The sequence below is a fragment of the Pleurodeles waltl genome, chromosome 9, assembly GCF_031143425.1.
Source record: "Pleurodeles waltl isolate 20211129_DDA chromosome 9, aPleWal1.hap1.20221129, whole genome shotgun sequence".
Lineage (NCBI taxonomy): Eukaryota > Metazoa > Chordata > Amphibia > Caudata > Salamandridae > Pleurodeles > Pleurodeles waltl.
This window is the reverse complement of record NC_090448.1, coordinates 639008966-639030989: the sequence shown is the minus strand read 5'-3', so window position 1 is coordinate 639030989 and position 22024 is coordinate 639008966. Positions and strand designations below refer to the sequence as shown.

At 43.7% G+C, this 22024-nt stretch overlaps 1 protein-coding gene across 2 annotated transcripts in view; it reads left to right on the top strand.

Annotated features, from left to right (window-relative positions):
- The window catches only part of PPP5C (protein phosphatase 5 catalytic subunit), a 269413-nt gene that overhangs the window by 69381 nt on the left and 178008 nt on the right, over nt 1-22024 (top strand). For both annotated transcript variants that reach the window (XM_069207677.1, XM_069207678.1), the window contains exon 3: nt 4068-4215. In XM_069207677.1, coding sequence (XP_069063778.1) covers nt 4068-4215 — 148 coding nt within the window. The remainder of the gene's footprint in view (nt 1-4067; nt 4216-22024) is intronic.

Sequence of the window (22024 nt, the reverse complement as noted above, 5' to 3'; positions counted from 1 at the left end):
TAAGAGGTGCCTCATTAGAATACCCCAGTAGGTAAAGTGAGCCACACAGAAGGTAATAGTAACATAATTTATGTGATAAATGTTCCCAAAATCCCACTTTCGACTAAAGAAAACTGGGAGACCCTTACAAATAAAATCACCCATTGGATTAGGCAGATGAGGCAATGCTGCTCAATAGTTAAAACTGGTGTTTTGGCCACTTGACGGTGCCATTTTGATGAAGAAATTGATTGTTACCCGAGAGTTCGTAAATAGGGACTTAGGAGATGGATTGTAAATCTGTACTTGCTAAACTCACTTCCTAATGGCTCTAAGATGCAATTCAAGTACTTCCTACCAAACCGTAGGGAGGTACCTGTCCCGGGGAGTAGTTGACCTGTAGGTAAATTGTCTGACAGTGCTCAACCTGGTCCTACTGAGGGGCTGCCTAGTGTGGAAGTCGGAACTGGTAGTTCATGATGGAATGTGGAATTGTCATGCCAAAGTAAAGAGTCTAGTTTGCTATGGTGAGGCGGTGCCCTGGCAATTCTGTGACTGTTGGTATTTATAATGGTCCTACTGACCCTTATGAAATGAGGAGGCAGTCCCTAGGACTCCCTCCTAAGGCTGTTGGGAACCATGATAATTTGACATTATTGTCCTGGAATATTGTGGTATTAAGGCCAAATTCAATTGTGAGGCGTGGGGGAAATTTCATTGATAAATTTGATATTTGCCTCCTACAAGAGACTTTGGCCAGTGATGTGGTCCATAGGGGAGGCTCTATAAACATTAGTGTAGAGGCCACACCCTCATATAGGGGTCACCCAGCAGGAGGGTCTTATTATTTGGGTTAGTACTCATCTTCATGGTACCCTTAAAAACTTGATACTAAGTCGAAGGACCTACTGACTGTAACTTTAATTAGTGCTTCTCCTGGTCAATATTTATAAGAGATTCCACTTGCAGAATCAAGATTCTCCCACTATAATTACTCTTGATGATTTTTTGGAAAGACCCAAGGAAAGGGGTCATTTAATACTTGCTGGTTATCTGAATACCACTTTCAAGCCCCTAGTGATGATTGCAAATATTATGGAAGAAGATGAGGAATGGGGAGTCTCTAGCCTGAGCCAAGTGGGCCTCCCCAAAAACACAAATGCAGCATTCCAACTAGCATCATTTACACTCGAGCACACTCTTCGAGCCTGTAATGGCCCACAAATTCAGATAAGGAACTGTCACATACCTTTAAAGGGCTTATTGACAAACCAGAATTGATTACATCCTTTTAGATCTGATCTTGTGGCATAATTTGATTGACATGAGGATCTTTGAGAGACTAGATAGTGACCACAATGCGCTTATTTTTAGAACTGATTCATCCATTTATTCCACAACAGCCCCATTTGGAGGACAATCCATCAAATCTAATTATTCTTAGCAGTAATAGGAAGATCTAGAGGCCTGCGATACAGGGGAATGAAAACATCCTTGCCCATATTTACACCAGTTTGGTACACACACTAGATTAGAGCCTCATGCACGTCAAAGAGGATAATTTAGTCCTAGATATTTTTGGAGGATTAAGGGAAAGATTAAAAAATATTTTTACAAGATCGTAAAACGTACAGCCATTAGCAATACGGAAGGAGTTGAGTGCATTAAAGATGACTGTAGAAACAGAGTACCTCTTACAAGGAAGCAGTATAAAATGGAAATTGTCCAAAATAAGACCCAAAGGAAAAGGGAAGAAACATCATGGAGAGATTTGTATACTGTGGTAAAAACTAATGATAGTAGTCAGTTCTGGCATCCTCTGGCAAAGGAGACCCACAGACACGTCTTAGAAGAAGACTCGCATATCCAACTCCAATCCTGGGTAACTCATTAAGTGTGAACAGAGGAGTGCGCCAAGTGTGTGTACTGGCACCAACTCTTTACATTAATGGATTGAGCTGTTAATTGATTGCAACGGTGACTACACTTCCCCCACCCGCCCCCTCCAAAAAAAGTTGCGGAACACATAGTTTAGCCCCAGTTATTTGCTGACAATACCTTTCTCATCTCCAGGACACCGGTGTGGCTTCAAAATGTTATGGATCGGTTCTTAACATCATGTAAGGAACTTGAGTTAGAGATCAATATTTATAATACCAAATATATGGTGTTAAATCCACACAAGTCCTTCAGGGGCAGGGTCAAACTGGGAGACTCCCTTTTGGAGCAACTCGCACTGTTTGACTATTTGGAGGTCAGATTCACAAACTATCTTGGACTGCCCAAATCTCTAAAAGTCTGTTATCTCTCTGGCATGTACATTCTGCATTGGTCAAGAAGCTGAAACCTTCAATTTATAGGCCAAATACGCCGACTATTGAAATCTATCAGTCCATGGGAGTAGGAGCAGCATTATATGGTGCAAGGGCTTATGGACTGTGCAAAACAGTGGCTAGTGAAAAAAATCGAGAATATTTTCATGAGCATTTACACCTTTAACCTATTGGATTCAAGTTTGGTCCAATAACTTTCCGCTTCCCGTGAGGCAACCTTTTTTAAAAGTGATTGCACTGGACTCCAAAGGTAGCATAATTTGTCTCAAGTATGTAAAGACTTGGTTGTATAGACTTGTCATGCTGGAACTCTGGTCTAATCCAGTCTGCATTTTAAAAAAACGAATGCACTTTGTCTCAAAAAGCAATACTGGTATCGTGTCAATGAACTCCAACAGAACCCTAACACTGTTGGGACGTTGACTGGAAAGTTTTTGGCTTCTATAGATAATATGCTGTGTGAAGATTGTCTGAACTGCACTGAACCCCCTCAAGCAGAATCCCTACATTTGCAATTCTGGTGTGGCTTTTTGCCAGTAAATGATTTTCGTAGTAAATTTCAATGTTTTAAAATTCTCTCGAATTGCCCATCCTGCCTGACAAGTTCTGAAACAGAAGAACTTTTTTTTATTCTTCGGTTCCAGCTATAAAATAATCAGAAAAATTTGGCTAAATCCAGTCTGTCAGATTGTAACTATAAGACGCATGAGGGATATGAACAAGATGCCTAGAAGGGACACTACAAAATGGCTTATTTTTGCTGTATCTATATATCTGCACCATGCTTGGTGGCTAAGGTCTAAGACCCTCTTAATATCTGGGTAAAGAATGTAATTGAGATGTACTGATACCACTGCTCTGTGCTACCTTAAAGCTAAATTATTGCTACATGAGATGCAGTGTAAATGGATAAATTGCATCCTACTTAATGGATATACCAGTGCTGTTTTTCTTTTTAGGTTTAACACTCTAACCTGTTGTAATGTGTGTGTAGGCTTTAACCACGCCCATCACTATCACTTGTTTGTGAGCTTGCCTTTCAAAAACAATATGTCATCATTGGTAAATGCTTTGTTTGTCCCTCCTTTGGGCGGTTTGGTTACCACCATGGACATCCACCCTGTTACATGGACAATAGCACATTTGCTGATACACTTAACTGCAAGTAAACTTCTTTTTCATTTTGTGTGTCTACTTCGCGCTTATGCCAGCTGACTCTGGGATAATTGGAAATGGCGGAAATGAGTATATTGATCTAGATTGTCATGTTTTAAGGATCCCATGTGTTCATATGGTTATGCTGATATGAATTTATTATATATATATATATATATATATATCTGTGCTTTTATGTTTTTTGTTTTTAAAACCAAATAAAGCCTTATCACTATCACTATTAGAGCCCCCATAAGCAGCAGCAAAGTGGAAACAACATAATACTTTAGGAGCAGGGATGTGGCACCTAGAGGAAGAGGAATAGACTATTCGGGAAGGTCATTCTCTTTCACCCATCAGGGAACATGTCATTTTCCCCGTGCATCCCTCTAAGCCACCCTCCCTCACACCCAACCCATGGGTAGAATGTATACATCAGTGCATGGATTACCGCTTCTTGTAATGTTTGCCATTTTTGTGCAATATTTTTTATCTTGTGGGGTGCCATATTTCCCCTAAGCTTAACTGCACATTTCTCTTCTGTTTCTCCCAAGCCAAGTTGTTTCATCCTATTAAGCACTTTGATATTTCCTTCTCTAGGTGGTGAAGGTGAAACCTAACGATAAAGATGCCAAGTTGAAGTACCAGGAATGTAACAAAATAGTGAAGCAGAAAGCCTTTGAGCGGGCCATTGCAAGCGATGAGCACAAACGCTCTGTGGTGGATTCGCTTGACATCGAAAGCATGAGTGAGTACTGTACATGGAATGTAGGCTGAAATAGTTTGAGATTTATTGTATCCATGTTACTTGCAGGCATAGTTGGAGACTGTGACTACAGCAGAAGTACTATGAGCAAGTCTAGAATGTTGTTGAGCGTACATTATGTAACAAGATTTGTTTGTGATCGCAGTGTGTTTGGACAGAAGAAGTAGAGTTTGACAGAAGGAATAGTGTTTGACTACACAAAGGTGGTGGTAGGCCTGTAGCTACATATAAAATGCATGAGAACTCTGATTATGCAAGTAGAGTGACATTTTGTGACTATATTCAAAGATGACGTTGATGAAGAAAATCTGTCTCTGCTTCTATCCTTCCCTTTTGTCCTAATATTAGAATCTTATTTGCATTTAAAGCACTAGATTAGATTTCTCCAACAAGTAACACGTTTGCTACTGAGTACCTCTCCAGCTACCTGTAAGTAGCTTTCCTATGTGCAGGACGGCCTACTGATTTAGAAACATTTTTTTGTAGAATTAATACAGTAGATGCCTGCCAATGTTAATGAACCTGTTTGTGAGACATGAATGTTCTAATTTCCAGAACTCATATTTAAAGATTCTGTTTGAGTGATTAATCATGCGTAATTGGAAAGATTACTAATATTGGCTTAGTGCCAGGGAGATTGCAGCTAAGGCTGCCATGTTTTGGCTTTGTAGAGGCAGTCAAATTGATAAAGAAGTTTTAGTTTTCACCCACATGGCACATGAGCTGTCTGTGTGAGACGTGTTGTTTAAATACAGTGGGCTTACTGCCCGCCCATAGCTTATCATTTGTTAGCTTCAGCGTTGCTCTCATTTCCTTTGTTCCTGTTTGTCTTTGCATGCCTGCGTCATATCCTGCTCTTGTGCTTGGCACTTCCCTGACGTATAGACAAGTACTTCTGCCCTTCCACTGTTCCTGTTTTTGAAGCTGATTTTCTTGGGGGTGGGGTGGTAGTAGGGGTGGTTTTGCTCTCTGTATGAGTGATTGTGTTTTCATTTCACCCCATGTCCCTGTCTGTTGCTTCTTTTCCCTCCCACCCGCCCCATGTCCGTGTTGCTTCTTTTCCCTCCCACCCGCCCCATGTCCGTGTTGCTTCTTTTCCCTCCCACCCGCCCCATGTCCGTGTTGCTTCTTTTCCCTCCCACCCGCCCCATGTCCGTGTTGCTTCTTTTCCCTCCCACCCGCCCCATGTCCGTGTTGCTTCTTTTCCCTCCCGCCCGCTCCATGTCCGTGTTGCTTCTTTTCCCTCCCGCCCGCTCCATGTCCGTGTTGCTTCTTTTCCCTCCCGCCTGCCCCATGTCCGTGTTGCTTCTTTTCCCTCCCGCCTGCCCCATGTCCGTGTTGCTTCTTTTCCCTCTCGCCCGCCCCATGTCCGAGTTGCTTCTTTTCCCTCTCGCCCGCCCCATGTCCGAGTTGCTTCTTTTCCCTCTCGCCCGCCCCATGTCAGAGTTGCTTCTTTTCCCTCTCGCCCGCCCCATGTCCTTGTTGCTTCTTTTCCCTCCCGCCCGCCCCATGTCCGTGTCGCTTCCTTTCCCTCCCGCCCGCCCGCCCCATGTCCGTGTCGCTTCCTTTCCCTCCCGCCCCATGTCCGTGTCGCTTCCTTTCCCTCCTGCCCCATGTCCGTGTTGCTTCCTTTCCCTCCCGCCCGCCCCATGTCCGTGTCGCTTCCTTTCCCTCCCGCCCGCCCCATGTCCGTGTCGCTTCCTTTCCCTCCTGCCCGCCCCTTTCGTGTTGTTTCCTTTCCCTCCTGCCCGCCCCTTTCGTGTTGTTTCCTTTCCCTCCTGCCCGCCCCTTTCGTGTTGTTTCCTTTCCCTCCTGCCCGCCCCTTTCGTGTTGTTTCCTTTCCCTCCCGCCCGCCCCTTTCGTGTTGCTTCCTTTCCCTCCCGCCCTCCCCTTTCGTGTTGCTTCCTTTCCCTCCCGCCCGCCCCTTTCGTGTTGCTTCCTTTCCCTCCCGCCCGCCCCTTTCGTGTTGCTTCCTTTCCCTCCCGCCCGCCCCTTTCGTGTTGCTTCCTTTCCCTCCCGCCCGCCCCTTTCGTGTTGCTTCCTTTCCCTCCCGCCCGCCCCTTTCGTGTTGCTTCCTTTCCCTCCCGCCCGCCCCTTTCGTGTTGCTTCCTTTCCCTCCCGCCCGCCCCTTTCGTGTTGCTTCCTTTCCCTCCCGCCCGCCCCTTTCGTGTTGCTTCCTTTCCCTCCCGCCCGCCCCTCCCCTGTGGCTTCCTTTCCCTCCCGCCCGCCCCTCCCCTGTGGCTTCCTTTCCCTCCCGCCCGCCCCTCCCCTGTGGCTTCCTTTCCCTCCCGCCCGCCCCTCCCCTGTGGCTTCCTTTCCCTCCCGCCCGCCCCCCTCCCCTGTGGCTTCCTTTCCCTCCCGCCCGCGCCCCTCCCCTGTGGCTTCCTTTCCCTCCCGCCCGCGCCCCTCCCCTGTGGCTTCCTTTCCCTCCCGCCCGCGCCCTTCCATGTCGCTTCCTTTCCCTCCCGCCCGCCCCCTTCCATGTCGCTTCCTTTCCCTCCCGCCCGCCCCCTTCCATGTCGCTTCCTTTCCCTCCCGCCCGCCCCCTTCCATGTCGCTTCCTTTCCCTCCCGCCCGCCCCCTTCCATGTCGCTTCCTTTCCCTCCCGCCCGCCCCCTTCCATGTCGCTTCCTTTCCCTCCCAGCCGCCCCCTCCCATGTCGCTTCTTTTCCCTGTGCCACTCTACTCTGCAATAGTCCGCTCTGCAGTTTTCTGCTCTGCACAACTCCCCTCTACGCCCTGCCACTCTTTGCTTCTACACCATACTACTCCACGTCTCTCCACTATGCCACTTGACACCATGCCGCTCCAGCGCACTCTGAACATTCTAGTCTGTACCACTCCACTCTGCTTTATGCCGTTCCAGTCTATTCCACTTCACTCTACACTCTTCACTCCAGTGCCACTCTACCCTATCTACTTCCCTCCAGTGCCACTCTAGTCTATGCCCCTCTCCTCCACACAAAGCCGCTCTGCCACTCCACGTCACAGTGCCACTCTACCCCACTTGACACACAGCCACTCTACGCCATACCATTCCACATCACTCTGCCATGTCACTCCACTCCCCTCACTCAGTGCCATGCCACTCCACTCAACTCTGTCATCCCACTCCACCTTACTTCACACCATTCTATGCCTTGCCACTTCACGCATCTCTACTACTCTCCTCTCCTACACTTTGCTCCACTCCACCCTATCCCACTACAGTCCATCCCATTCTATGCCCCTCAACTCTATTCCACTTCACTCTACTCCATTGTATGTCACTGTACGCCACTGTACTCTACGCCACTCTACTCTATGCTGCTCTACCCCTCTCTGCCCCCACCCAGCTTGACGCTGTTCCACTCCATTCACTGCCACTCCAGGCAACTCTGCTCTACCGCATGGCACTCTAGCCCTCTCTATGCCATGCAGTAACATTTTACTCCTCTGTACAACTTGGTTAAAAGACATATTCAAAGCCTTCAACCAGGCCTCAAAAAATCATATCAATGTTACTAGACCTGCAGGTTGAGTAACTTTAATCTACTCGGCCTAACTGCAATGTACTTGACCCGTACACGGATCTCAAATTGTGCGATTCTAGGCAAATCGTTTAGAGTCGCCTTCTTCTTCATTCTCATATATGATTGCACCTTCAAATGTGTGAGCTCAGCATTTCTGCAGTACAAAAAACCTTTTTTGTTTAAGTAGACTAATGTTTGCTGCATGTATCACACATAGAGAACACATGACCCATGACTTGCCTTTTAGTTTACGAGCACCACTGCCTCAGGTCAGGAGTGTTTCTCAGTTTGTTTAAACACTCACTTTTCATTAATATATTACTAAACTGTGATGGATTAGTATATTGTCATCTACACACAGTAAAATTTCCAAAAGCCTTTCCACTAACTTGCAGCTTTACTGATAAAACTATAGTGTATTCACAATCTGTGAGAATTGTGTTTCGGCAAACATGTCCTTTGCACATCAACATGTAAGGTATTCTGACTTGTTTTCATCCTGTTGAAATATTTTTTTATCACACAAATACAAAAATGGGCTTTCACAACTAATGATATATTTTAAAATGTATGTACAGTTGACTTAGTCACTTAAATGTGTGTTAGAAAAAACCTGACACCCTATATCCTTTTGTTTTACACTCTAAACAGCAGGTCACACAGTTCACCTTACAAAGTCCTGGAACTCTGCATTCAGAAGGAAAATTAGTTGTAAGACAAATTGACTTTTGACCTCTGTCTGTGAAAATAGAGCAAATGTGACATAAGAACAAGATTTAAAGGCATGTTTTATTGCCCCTCCACTTTCTGACTGAACTGAACACCTGTTCTTTGTCAACTGCAGAAGGGGCAAGTAAGGCCTAAAAATAGCTTGACCTGATCATTTATGACTCGCCATAGCGAGTGGTCGAGTAGATTGTTCGCGCCCTGCTTTAGCTCTTGCATATGCAAAACCTGTTGGCTTTGCCAGTGCTTGTTTACATTGTTGCTGGCACCCCCTCTGTCCCGTCCCACTCTGTCAAGTCACACTGGTCTATGCTGCTCAGCTTGAAGCTGCTCCATTTCCATTTACTGTCACTCCAAGCAACGCTACTCCCCTGCATGGCACTCTAGTCCACTCTGTGACATGCCACTCCATTCTACTCTGCCTACATGGCTAAAAGACATTGTCAAAGCCAAATAACTCTTGCCTAGGCAAAACCTATTGGCTTTGCCAGTGCTTGTTTACATTATTGCTGGCAATCCTTCTTGATGCAATAAGGTGATTATTGCTGGTAATCTTGCATGGGGAAGCCACTAATGTCATCTTGTTTAGGTGTGCCCCTTATTACAGCCCTGACACTATTTGTAACTTGGGCTGATTTTCATCAAACATAAGTAGCTCTTTTTACTAAAAAGGTTGGAGACCTCTGCACTATAGTGTACATCAACATTCAGGATTTCATTACAAGACTGGAGGCTACCATTATGCAGTAATCCTTTGTAGCTGGCCCAAAATAAGGCCCTTTAAAGAACAATAAATACATCATAAACAGAAAATTCCAAAGTGGAATTTTAATTGCAATATCAGTCCGTAACAATCAGGCTCATTCCTCTTTTTTTGGCTGCTCCTCTACAAGATAAGTATCTCTTTCATTTGTGCTTATTCATTATATATATTTTGCTGGTATTATAAATGTTATCCTGATATACTGATAAACAGGTGAGTGTAGCTTTATATTAAGACTGTTAGAGTTACTTACTGATTTAGGTGAGTACAGCTTTCACCCCTCTAATTAAAGGTCGATTTCCTGGTATTTTTTGGTATTATTTCCTTCTTTTTTCATACCAATTTCTGCAATGTCTTCAAAGGCATCTGCTTTTTCTGCGAGTTCTTTAAGGCCGACATAAAGGCTTAAAGTGTGCTGGCTAGGAAACTTTTCCTCCCGCTTTGAATCCCGTCTCTTTGGAATCGGGGAGCGAGTTACTTGCCTTGCTTCTCTGGCTTCAGGTTTCTTTTCAGCCAGCGGGATGTCCCTCGAGTGGGACGCCTAAAGGCAGGCCGCTTACTTTGATCATTCTTCGCCGTGGAGCACGTCTGGCATAGAGCAACGCCTCTTGCTCCTTTTTTTGTGGTTGAAAGTATTGACTGCAGTGTCCTTGTTAAAAAAAAAAAGAGAGGAATTATGGCTTACAGCCATGTTTATTTGGGCCTCAGTATGTTTTGTGATGCCTCGTGAGCATTGCTAGGTAACGCATATTGCAACTGTTGCCAGTTTTACCTGAAAAGAGAGATGAAGGGCATCAAAGGGCTTTCTGACTTTTTATTCAAACAACTTAAAACTAAAGACCGTAAGTAAGAGCTTCCAAGGGGTTTTTGTTTAGAAATAAGCTGGCTTTGAGTTTTTGAAACCTCTTGTTAATTATGTCTGAGCAATCATCCTCTCAAATGGCCTCTGCCCCTCCCCTAAATGATTGTTACTAGAAACTATTTGGATAAAGAGTTAAAAAATACCCATAAACTATTGAACCTACTTTTAATAAGAGAAAAAGAGGCCCTCCCTCAGAGGAGGAATATTTTTCCTATCAGAAGAAAAATCAGCAAAAAAGTGGGTAAAGTATTAAAGAAAAGCAAGCATTTATCAAGGGAGATGCCTAGTGTCAATAAGGACATGAGGCGGGGTAGCTTGAGCACCACAAAAGAACAGGGTGTCTAACGTGGCATAATTGGGAGCATCCAGTCTGGCACAATGGATATAGGTGTTCCCCGCGGCACAAGTGGAATGAGTGACCTCCATGGCACAAGAGATGGCTTGTACTCCCAACATACATCTAGTGATGATTTATTTTATAACCGCGATATGGATCTGGTAGATGAATGTCTTTGATTTACAGGAGGTCCTGGACACTGATTTTCTTGAGGGTGACTTGGAACAGCCTTCAAACTCTAAGCCTATTAAGCACCCAATGGGTGCAGATATTTTTAACCCTACTCTCATTACACACCCGGGGGATTAAAATGGTGGCCTGTGGACAATGTTAGTTCTTTTATTAAATTTTAGATCTGCAAGTCTCTGATCAGAGTCTCGTGTTTTAACGAGAGCGGAATGCCGTAGACCCTTCCTGGATAACAAAGCAGGAATTACTCCTAATCGAGATCCAGAGCTATGGACCTTCCTGTTCAAATTGGGAAAAGAAAGGACTTGAACATTGCCTTAAACAATGCCAGGACAGAGTCCTGGACATCCTGGGCCCTCTTTCCAGGATTTTGGTTATGGCAGAGGAAGCTAGTTTCAAACAAGTCCCGTAGATGTCGAGTTACTTAGGGAATGAAGCCAAAGGTCTTTATGCCTGCTTGGCAATGCTAATGCTGGCCTTATAGCCAAAAGAAGGAGGGCTATTCTAGTGTGAATGAATAAAAAATTAGGGGTTTTAGCAAACAAAGAAACCTCAAGTGATCTCAATCGTCTGCTTTTTGAGGAAAGCTTTCATTAAGACCCTAGGCAAGTACATTTCAACTTTTACTGCCTTCATCAAGGCCCAATATAACTTGGGTCTCAGGTTCAATAGTGGAGTTTTTGGAAGGGGTGACAGGAGGAGACTGGATGACGGCTGTGGTATGCAAAAGTCCCAATAATATTTACATGACTAACAAGGCTACGTAAGGGCTTCTCGCCCCAACTTTTTTCCTCAAAGATGCCGACCATCTCGCTCCTGTGGTAGAGGAAAGTCTCAAGGAGCTGGAGATCATGGTAAGTGTACCTTCTTTAGTTGGTTCTTCCCATACAAAGGTAGGGGGAAGATTACGAATCGTGGCATAAAATTGGCTAACCATAACAAAAGATTCATGGGTATTACAGACCATGAAAGGTTTCAAAATAGATTTTGTGGTATACCCCTCTCAAATTTGTCAATCAAGAGGGTTGTCTTTGGGTCAGGAGCAAATTACACTGGTAGATTCAGAGGTTGCTCCAATGTTGCAAAATGGGACAACTTCTGAGGTTTCAGAATCTGGAATAGGCTTTGTGAGCACTGTCTTTTTTGTCTAGAAAGGGACAAAAGTTGGCATCCAGTAATAAATCTAAAAGAATTTAACAAATTCTTAGTTTACAGGCATTTCAAGATAGAAGAAATCCGTCTTTTACGGAACATCTTACAGCACAGGTATTAGATGGTAAAGCTGGATCTGAAAGATGCATACTTCAAAATCCCTATGGGTGCAGGTTCTCAAAGGTTTCTGCAATTCAGATGGAGAGGCAGTTTATACCAGTTCTCTTGTCTCCCTTTTGATGTCATCAACCCTTTGATGTTTTACCAAAGTGATGCATCCAGTGGTCGCCTTTTTGAAGAAGAGGCGTGTGATTAGTAATTTATCTGGACAGTTATATATTATTGATGTCTCAAGATCAAAGGGAGCTGTTGAAACATAGGAGATGGACCAGAGAGCTCCAGGAAGCCTTAGGATTCATTATCAATTTAGAGAAGTCAGTCTTGTCCCCTTCACAAGTTCTGGAGTTTCTGGGTTTTCAGGTGAATACTAATCTGGCCCAACTATGCCTTCCTCAGGAAAAACTTCCCGAAATAAAGAAAAAAGTGGGTCATGTCCTTTTCAAAGAAAATGGTGACTGAAGGATCTAGCAAGGGTGATAGGACTCTTGTCTTCCTCTATTCAAGCTTTTTGTTCCTGGTCCTTTGAACTACACGGCTCTGCAGAGACTCAAGACAATGGGACTGAGGAAGTATCTTTGGGATGCAGATACGATCCCTCTGTCCCAGGGCACTCAGGAGGATCTAGAATGGTGGTTAAATAATCGTGGGAGGTGGAATGGCAAGGCTTTATTTGGGAACGCCCCAGAATTTATTGTGGAATCTGATGCAAGCGCCTTGGTTGTGGTGCAAGACTAGGAGAGGTAGAAACTGGAGGGAAGAGCAGTCTTTGCACATAAACTGCCTAGAAATGTTTGCGAGCCTGAACGCCTTGATGAGTTTCAAATCTACCTTAACAAACAGTGTAGTATTGATCAGGATGGATAATTTCACTGCTGTTTCTTACATCAGTCATTTAGGGGGGCAAGGTCAAGGCTTTTGTCAGACAAAAGTCAAGAAAATCTTGTATTTCTGTTGGGATCAGAAGCTTGTGCTGAAAGCAGAGTTCATTCCAAGTCAACGGAACAAGAGGGCAGATTTCAACTCAAGGTTTTTGAGGGATTCAAGCAACTGGAAGCTGAATTTGGTGTATTTCGATCAGATTCAGTATCTTTGGGGCCCTTTGCAGGTATACTTATTTGCTAGTAGACTGGCATTCCAGGTAACAAATTATTACAGGCCCAATCCCAGAGCGTTAGCCGCGGATGCTTTCATACAGAGTTGGAAAGGAGGTAATTGTTATGCATTCCCATCATTTGCCCTGATTCAGAGAGTGTTAAAAGTTCACTCTTTGCAAGATTGTCCTGGTAATTCCCTTTTGGACTTCTCAGGTGCTTTTCTGGGGTGATGGAGCTAGGAGTAGAAATACCTTATTTGATTGTGGTTTGTCCAGGCCTGTTGGAAGGTCTGGATGGGGTGGAACATCCTTTGGTAATAAAAGGGACTTCGAATCTTCTTGTTCGGACTGTATCAGGGGATCCTCTAGATACTTGGGCCTTTCAGGAGAGACTGAAAATTTCTTGGATGAATCCTGGGCAACAGGTACCAGGAAAGGATAGAGGAGTTTGGAGGAAGGGGTTTTGTTGGTGCATGGAGAGGAATCTGGATCCTGTTCGAGCTCCTGTGGTAGAGGTTGCGAACTATCTTGCTGAACTTTTCAGGTCAGTTCTCTGCTACAGAACAGTTAACTGTTACAGGTCAGGTATTTCTGCAGGACATTCTCTAGTTAATAGCCTTGCTATTGGCAGTGACCCTTCGGTCCGCAGAATTATGACAGGTGTAAGGCTTAAGCCACTTTCTAAGACTCGTTACCACTCTTTGTGGAATGTTTATAAAGTTTTTCACCTTTTCATCTCCTGACCAGATAAAGTTTACCTTTCTTTGGGATACATATCTTGGAAACTGGCAATTTTGTTTTTTCTTATTTCTTTTAGAAGAGTGTCTGATGTTAAGGCTTTAGAAATATGCAATAGGTTCTACTCCCCGGAAGGGGTTCACTTGTACATCCGGAAAATGACTAAGATGATGTCTGAGAACATTTTCTATCCTTTTTTCAATGAGTGCAGGAAATTGTGTTGTGAATTGTATGAAAGTCTACGAGCAGAGGATGCTGGAGTTTAGAGCGGATGGTGAGGATCAGTTTCTAATCTCATATGTGAAGCCCTATAGGACTGTATCAACTGCTACTATCCCAGTGGGGTAAGATCAGTGATATCTGAAATTGATTTATCCAGGTGTGGAGCTCACTTTTCTAGGGGGCCAATGGCTAGTAAAGTTTTCTGGGCTGGTGGAACACTTACTGATATTTAGAAGGTGGCAGACTGGTCGAGTGCTAGCACTTTTGCTAAGTTTTATCATAAACTGGTGGAGCATGTGAGCAGTCTGGCGCTAGAGAGCTTTAAACATGCATAATAGTAGCTTCTGGTCTTGTAATGAAATGACGATTCTCCAACTAAAAGAGAGAACCTCCATTTCATTGAAAACAATGGAAACTAATATTAGCCCTCCCACCACACCCTTGTGTAACAGTTTAAAAAAAGAAAGAGTTGTTGTTTAAATCCATGTATTTGCTGCTCTTCATTTACAGACTGTTTTTTTTGCTTCTGTGAGGAGTTATGGTATTACCTCCTGTAATTTCTCTTTCAGATGCTTCCTTGTAACAAGAAAAGTTTTGCCATCAAGTCTGAAGTTTTTTTTTTGTTTCCTTGCAGCCCTAAGAGGAATGTGCATGGTTGTTATGGACTGATATTACTTTTAAATTCAACTTTGGAATTTTTTGTTTGTGTTGTATTTATTGATCTTTAAAGGGCTGCAGGTTTGGGGGCAGTAATAAAGAATTACTGCATGTTAGCCCCATTGGATGGCCAGTTCGGTTGGGCGGGGGAGGGGAGGAGGTCATGTTGGTGTTGAAGAGGGTCAGGCTGAGGGATGATCCTTGGGGGACTCCACAGATGATGTTCTTGGGCTGTGATGTGAATAGTGGGAGATTGATCCTTTGGATTCTGCCTTTGAGGCAGTCCATTTGAGGGTGTTTCCTTGAATCCCGATGTGGTGAAATCTGTTGATCAGGGTGTGGTGGGTGACGGTGTCAGACATGGCGGACAGGTCCAGGAGAATGAGGGCTGCTGTTTCCCCCACTGTCTAGGAGGGTGCTAATGTTATCTGTGGTCGCAATCAGGGCTGTCTCAGTGCTGTGGTTAACTCAGAATCCAGATTGGGAGGGGTTCAGGAGGTTGTGGCCTTCTAGGTGTTAGGTGAGTTGCTGGTTGATCGCTTTCTCAAGGACTTTTTTCGGATAGGGGAGCAGAGAGATGGGATGGTAGTTCAGTTCCGCTGGGTCGGCGGATGTTTTTTTTAGGAGGGGCCTCACTTCAACTGCCAGAAAAAGTGATATGAATGTTCCTGCACTAGTACACCATGAGTCCACACCGTTAGGCACCTTAATATAATTACTTCTAGTATTCTTACCAGATATCTCGCTTTTATGTTGCTTAATGCATCTAGACTGACATTCTAGAAATGCTTTAGTATAGAGTGTGACCATAATAAATGCATGAGCCTACCTATTTATCCGCATTGTCGTGAACATGTCACTATGGTCAGATTTGGAGATCCTTTCTGTCTTGTAGCACCATCTACATAGAATCTTAAGTAATGTTTCTCATATCCTGTGTGTGTTGCAAAGTTAGGTGCCTGCTTGCCGCTGATTGTCATCTAAGCCTATCCCAAGTTCTTTCCCCACTTCATCTGATACGCTCACCTAGACCCTTTCTGTCAAGTATTCGAGAGCTGTATATAGGAAGGATATAGCATGCCTACCGGGTTCTTTATCTAAGAGCATCTTCTCAAACATGATTGAGTCAACACCAGGGCCTATCAGAAGGCACTTTAATTTTTTTCTCTGATATCTGAAGTTCAATTATTTTTTTCTTACGGTTTAATTTGCCCCTTTAACATGTCCTGATAGTGATGCAAACCTCTGTCTTCTACTCCTTAAAGCATATACTCTCCCAACACTGAGGTAAGTGCAGAATTTCTGGTAAAATGGGACCAGGAAAGGATAGAAGTCCAAACGTGACTCCTGTTACATGCATATTCTGAGGGAATTTGTTTTCACTGGTGAGATATAGAGATTGACCCTTTTAGTCTTTCGCTGGAGCCAGTGCATCTTCCATAGAGGATATTATGCTAAAGTATAATTAATCAGGATTTATTTGTCTCTATTCTTGTCCTTTCAAACAAATACTGCCAGTGTGAAGCCTGATCGGGGAGTCTGCGGCTCACCACATTTTAAAACCTAATACAGCCTTTGTTCCTTTTACGCTAGCTCTTTTCATTGCCATATGGAATCTCCCCAGTGTCCTTGTTTCCATAAGGTGGAAACATTTGAAAAACATGTGTTATTGTGGGGAGTATTATCATTTTGAGGGCTGCAATGAGTCCCAGCTAGGATAACATGTGGTTCCTCCACTGAAGTACTTATTTAATAATCCTATGTAGGCCTGTAAAGTTTCTCTCTAGAGTCTCCTTCAGTTCAGATATAGGTCAGCCCACAGATACGATGGAAGTTCTTCACTGATGGATTCTGCCTAATTCTTAAAAGGTGGAATATCTCCAAGCATGTGAGAAATACCAGAACAGAATTGTTAAAAATAACTAGTTTCCCAGAACAATCAAATAGAAAGAAATATGCCCCAAAAAAGGCTCCATTCACGGATTTTCCTTTTTTTTTTTTTTTAATGCGATAAACCAAAATAATTTTTGCCATTAAAAGCCTTTGAAAACCATCTGTGCCCACATCTACTTGATGGGAAAGAGGCAACCATTCCATGCTCTCCTTCCCAGGAGGTGTTTTTACCACTTCTCAAAGCGAGTTGCTGCATCTGTCGCTGGTGCTCCTGATCCCATTTGACATCGAGGTGGTCAGTATTGAAACAGACCACATCAAGACATACACTCTCTTGGGAGATAATCTGGATTGACATTGAGACACTTGACAGCGTTGAGAGACAGTTTGATGTTGGGCAGCTCCCACTCCTCATTTTCAGCGAGAACTGTTTACTTCAGACAACAAGAGGATAAAATAAACAAAGTATCCTGCTGCCATACACTCCACATGTTTTTTCCTACCAGCTATGCAGCATGGTGAACAGTCTCATCCACTGACAGCGCTAGGATCTCTTCAGAGGCTGCAACAGCCTCCACAAGCTTCATTGTATGTCCAGGTTGGCTGTTGTGCTGCCTTCCCTGAATGCCATAAGATCTCTGGCTAAACATCATTGGCTGTCCAGTGGCAGATCACTGTCTAGATGTTCTTGCAAGAGGCACAGGGAGGAAGAGGCTGAGCATGTCTTGTTGCAGACAGCACAATTCCTAATTCTCAAAGCCAACCAGTCCAAAAAGGAGACATCATAGGTATTTTCAAGGTTATGGTTCTCAATCCAGTCAATCTGGTTAGTGTTTCTTCGACCACTCTTTATTCAGTGCCATGAAAATTCTCACCTATTGATGACCTTGTAACCTTTTTGTGTACTTTGAGTAAAACTTTGAAGAAGTTTAACCTAAAGACTATTGAAATAAAGCTCAAAGAAACTTCAACCTAAAGACTATTTATTGCATCTCAATTTAGTGCATGCATCATATTTGAAGCCATACAGACAAAGCCTCAGGCTTAACCTCAAAATTAGGTGAAAAATAAGTGAAGAGTGAGACATTCACGATGCTGGCTCTTAATCATATTTTCTGGCAACTTCAACAGGGCAATTGGATATGTGCTCTGGATCTGCAGGATGCCTAGCTCATGTACCCATATGCAAGAGTAAAATATCTTTCCTAAGCTTGGAAACTACCAGGTTGCACAGTCTGTACAAAGTACTTCCCTTTTGTCTGAAGTCAGGATCTAGAGTTTTTTCAAAGGTTTTGTCTGTAGTTCCAGCATACTTCTGCAGAAAAGGAGCATTTATTCACCCAGACTTGATAAAGGCATCCTCCCAGCCAAATGTTTTTCAGGACTTCTAGTTGATGTTGGACTTTCTGTTGAGGCTGGATCTTCAGTTTAAATGTAAATAAATCCTTTATTGCTGTGCTACAACTCCTTACTTAGGAGTCGTTATGGATTCAAGAAACCTGTCTTTAAAAGTTGCATTTATACTAGTGATTAGCAATAGTGAGCATTATGCTCTTTGTGCTGATGAGCTGTCCTCTGTTTTCTATCATAGCAAGTTTATTCATGCTTTATGCAGTAGTCCATTTCTTTGGCTACTTTTAGATGCAAATCCAACATCTCGGACAGAGAAGTTGTTACTTATCTTGAATGTTAAGAGGACACTAGCATACTATTTGTATAAGATAAAAGCGATTTGTAAAGCTAAACAGCTCTTTGTCGATTATGGTGCTGTGAAAACAGGCATAGCTGTTTCTTGAATTTGATCCTGTTGGGAGAAAGTTGTAGGCCCTTGCTTCCTAAGCCTAGAGTCCTCCTCAATATATAAATATATATTACACCCCCCCCACTGTGTATGAGTTCAGAGAGAATAATGTCTATATATATATATATATATATGTATATATATATATATATATATATACTTATTTCACCGAAAAAAAACAAAGGTTACAGGGACTTTGTAGTTAGGGTCACAATTTACGCACACATAACTGTAGAAATTCAGAAGTTAGGACAGTTAGTTATCTCAAGAAACTATAACTGGTTCCTTAAGGTAACTATAACTCGCGACCCTGTCATGCACACTTTTCTCATATCACTTTACAGCAAATGTTGCACTGATCCCATCAATGATGCCATAGAAGATGTCATCATGAGTGATGTAATATGTGTGGTAATTAGCAGTGCATGGCTAGGGAGCAAGTTAGTTATCTTAAGACACAAGCTATAGTTCCTTGACATAACACTAACTTCTGAATTTTCATGGTTTTGTGTGTGTACATTTCTAACTTTAACATCCTTTTAACCTTTGTTTTTTCCCTGAGTTTCTGTGTTTTTCTATCCCACACCCCACAGCACCTTTGGCAGGCAACCCAGAAGGGGGTACACAGCTCCCCTAAACACAGACCCGCCCGGGGAAGAGTTACGTGCCCCCCCCTCCCTGGCCGTGTTTGGCCCCTGGGGTCCCATCTTCTGGGGTCTGCCCATACTGTAAACGGGGAGGGGGACACACAGTGCCTCTCCCCAGGCCAATTTCCTGCCCAGGGACCTAATCTCCTGGGGCCCGTCCATACTAAGAGGGGGGGCATGTCCCCCCCCCCACCCTTTCTGGCTGATTTTAGCTCCAAGGACCTCAATCCCCAGGGGCACAGCCACAATATGAACTGGGTGGGGGCACACAGCACCCCTCCTTGGGCCAAAATTGGTCCAGGGGACACAGTCCCCAGGGGCCCGGCCATTGAAGGGTGGGTGGGTGGGTGCTCTGGAGCCCACTCAGGGCACCTACTTCACCATTGTTGAAGGGCACAGGGGGAACCCCAATGTCCCCTCTGCCCCAGCCGTCTCCCTGCCTTCAGCAGGAGCCAGCATTTACCCCGCCCGCAGGGAGCAGTAACTGTTTCTTAGCCCGCTTCAGTGCGGGACGGAAAACAGATGAAAAGTCTGCTCCCATCGGGTGGGAGCATTTTACATGCTCCCGCCCACTGGGAGCGTACTTAATGTTTGCTCTCGCTTGGTGGAAACTTTAAAATTGCTCCCATCAAGCGAGAGCAAGCACAGGAACCCCAGCCCTAGGGAAATGGTGTCTTTAGGGCCATTAATGGCTGCAATAGGTAGGATGGGGTCCCCAGGGCTAAACATAGCCCGGGGAGGGTGATCTATGCAGCCCCCATTCCTTTGTTTTAATTTCAGGACCCAGGGCCAAAATCAGCCTGGGAGCGTGGCCACATGGCTCCCCTCCTGTATTGTAATATAGCCAGGCCCCTCCCCGTTTTTTAAATCGGCCAGGCCCTGGGGATGATTGGATCCCTATGGATGATATTGGACAGCGGAGTGGGACCACGTGCACCCCCTTTATAAAAGTGGTATTTCCCAACCGGTATGTGGCCCATGGGGAGGGGTTGTTGTGGTAGAGGGCAAAGCATTGCAAGCAAGGCCAGCCACACTTGCTTTTGTTTTCCGTTCTGTTGGGTTTCCCAACATAATTAAAAAAGAACAAAACGCTTTTGGCCCCTGGCAAGGGGCCCCCTCCACCAAGCCTAGGGGAGGTCAGGGTATTCCTCCCTGCCCACTTCTTTTATTTTTACGTCTTTTTTTTTTTTTTCTTGGGACTCGGACAAGTCTGAGGCCCAAGATGGCTGTCACTACTTCCTGGTTGAAGTGGTGACAGACAATTAGATTTCAGCATTAGATCTGTCAGAGCTGCGGACCCTCTGAGTCCCTAAATGTATGTAAATCTTTTTTTTGTAGTGACTCTAAAACTACTGCAGATTTACACCAAATTGCTAAAAGCACTCCTTCTGGTCAAAGATCTAGCTTTCTGCCAACTTTGGTGTAGTTCTGTTCAGTACTTTAGGCTGTAAAAGTGTCTAAAGTCCCTGTGGAAAATTGCATGGGGAAAACCCAAGCCCCCTTTTTCTGGGCCCCAGCTTTATGAATCACCCCAGAACTTTCAAGAAAGCAGCTGATGTGAGTGACAGACTAGTTTTGAAAATTTAATGGATAGTGAAACCGGGCCAAAGTTATTAGCAAAACAAAAAACGTTTCATGAATAGAAGCTAGGTCCTAAGTATAACTACCTACTGTCGAAAATTAGTAGGTAAAATAAATATATGTATGTATGTATGTGTATGTATATGTATATATATATATATATATATCTATATATATATATATATGTATGTATGTATGTACACACACTGCCAAGATTCTTAAAGGAGCAGGGATTGATTTTTTTATTTTTATTTCTAGACACACTCACTCACTCTCTCTTTTCTAATATGGTGTTACTGTTTGAATTTGTATTCGGTAGCAAATGGTAACATTTCTTGTTTTTATTTTATGTGGTTTGATCTGTTTTTTAGGTTGATTTCACCAATATATGCTCTTAAGTTTTTTATATTTTATCTTTTAACTGCCGGGCTATAAATCCCACTTGATCTGGATGTTCAAGCATCATCTTCAACATTTTCAGTCTGGTTGCTAGAATTCATGCTCCCAACTTTCCATCAGTGTTTACTACAGAATTGGTTGATTTGGAGGCACAGTCAAGCAGATCTGTAGTTCATTTTGGTACCTAGGGTTATTATAGTCTTGTTCATATATGGCATCGCCCTTCCAGTTTGGGCCTTTCTAATTGGGTGCCTTCTGAGAGTAATTTTTATCAAACAAGGGGGAATGGCTTTGTCGAAGATTCCCATTAAGCCATTCCATCTTATCCATGGCTCTTCAGATCCCAGGGCTACCTATTGCCATAAGTGCTTCTGTTATAGGGAATGCAGATGTTCTTTATTGTTTGACAACCTAGGGTGGCACATTTTTGTTGTACATACTCTTGTCTGATCTATTGTACTGTGCTCTCCTCAGAATATAATTCTGTACATAATTGCCAAAAGCATCTGCTTTATCTGTTTCCTCCCTGCGTGCTCTCCCCTGTTTATTCCGCACTTCAACTCTATTATTATTGTTTTTTAAAACTTTTTTTTTAGCGTTTCTTCTACATGGGAGACTTCTCCTGACCCACTTTTGAGGTTTCGCCTGCATGCGCACAGTTGTGCGCTATGCTTGCAAAGTTTTCTGTGCCTAAACAAAAAAAAATCTTAAATGGACTTGCAGCCGCCCTGAGCCCACACCCATTGGTAACTTCGCTGGTCACTCATGTTTTCTCCTTTTCACTCGTTAGCAGCAGCTTCTCACATCATTAAGCTACATTTCCTGTCTTCTTTCCTCGGCTTCAGCTGTTCCATGGAGTTTAAACAAGGTACTGTTTCTGGTTAGTGGCTGGCAGTTGGTGTCCTTCCACTGTCCATGAGCTTTCAGGGTACTTTTTTAAATCTGTTACCAACACTCCATACAAGAGCATGTGTTCCATTTTTCCTGCTCTCTTGCCAGTGCTACTAAAGAGGCTTTCAAATCTGCGGAGCAGCGGCTGTTTACACAAGTCATTAGGAGCAGGGCTTAATTTGTAAATAAAAATGCTGTTCAAAGCCCT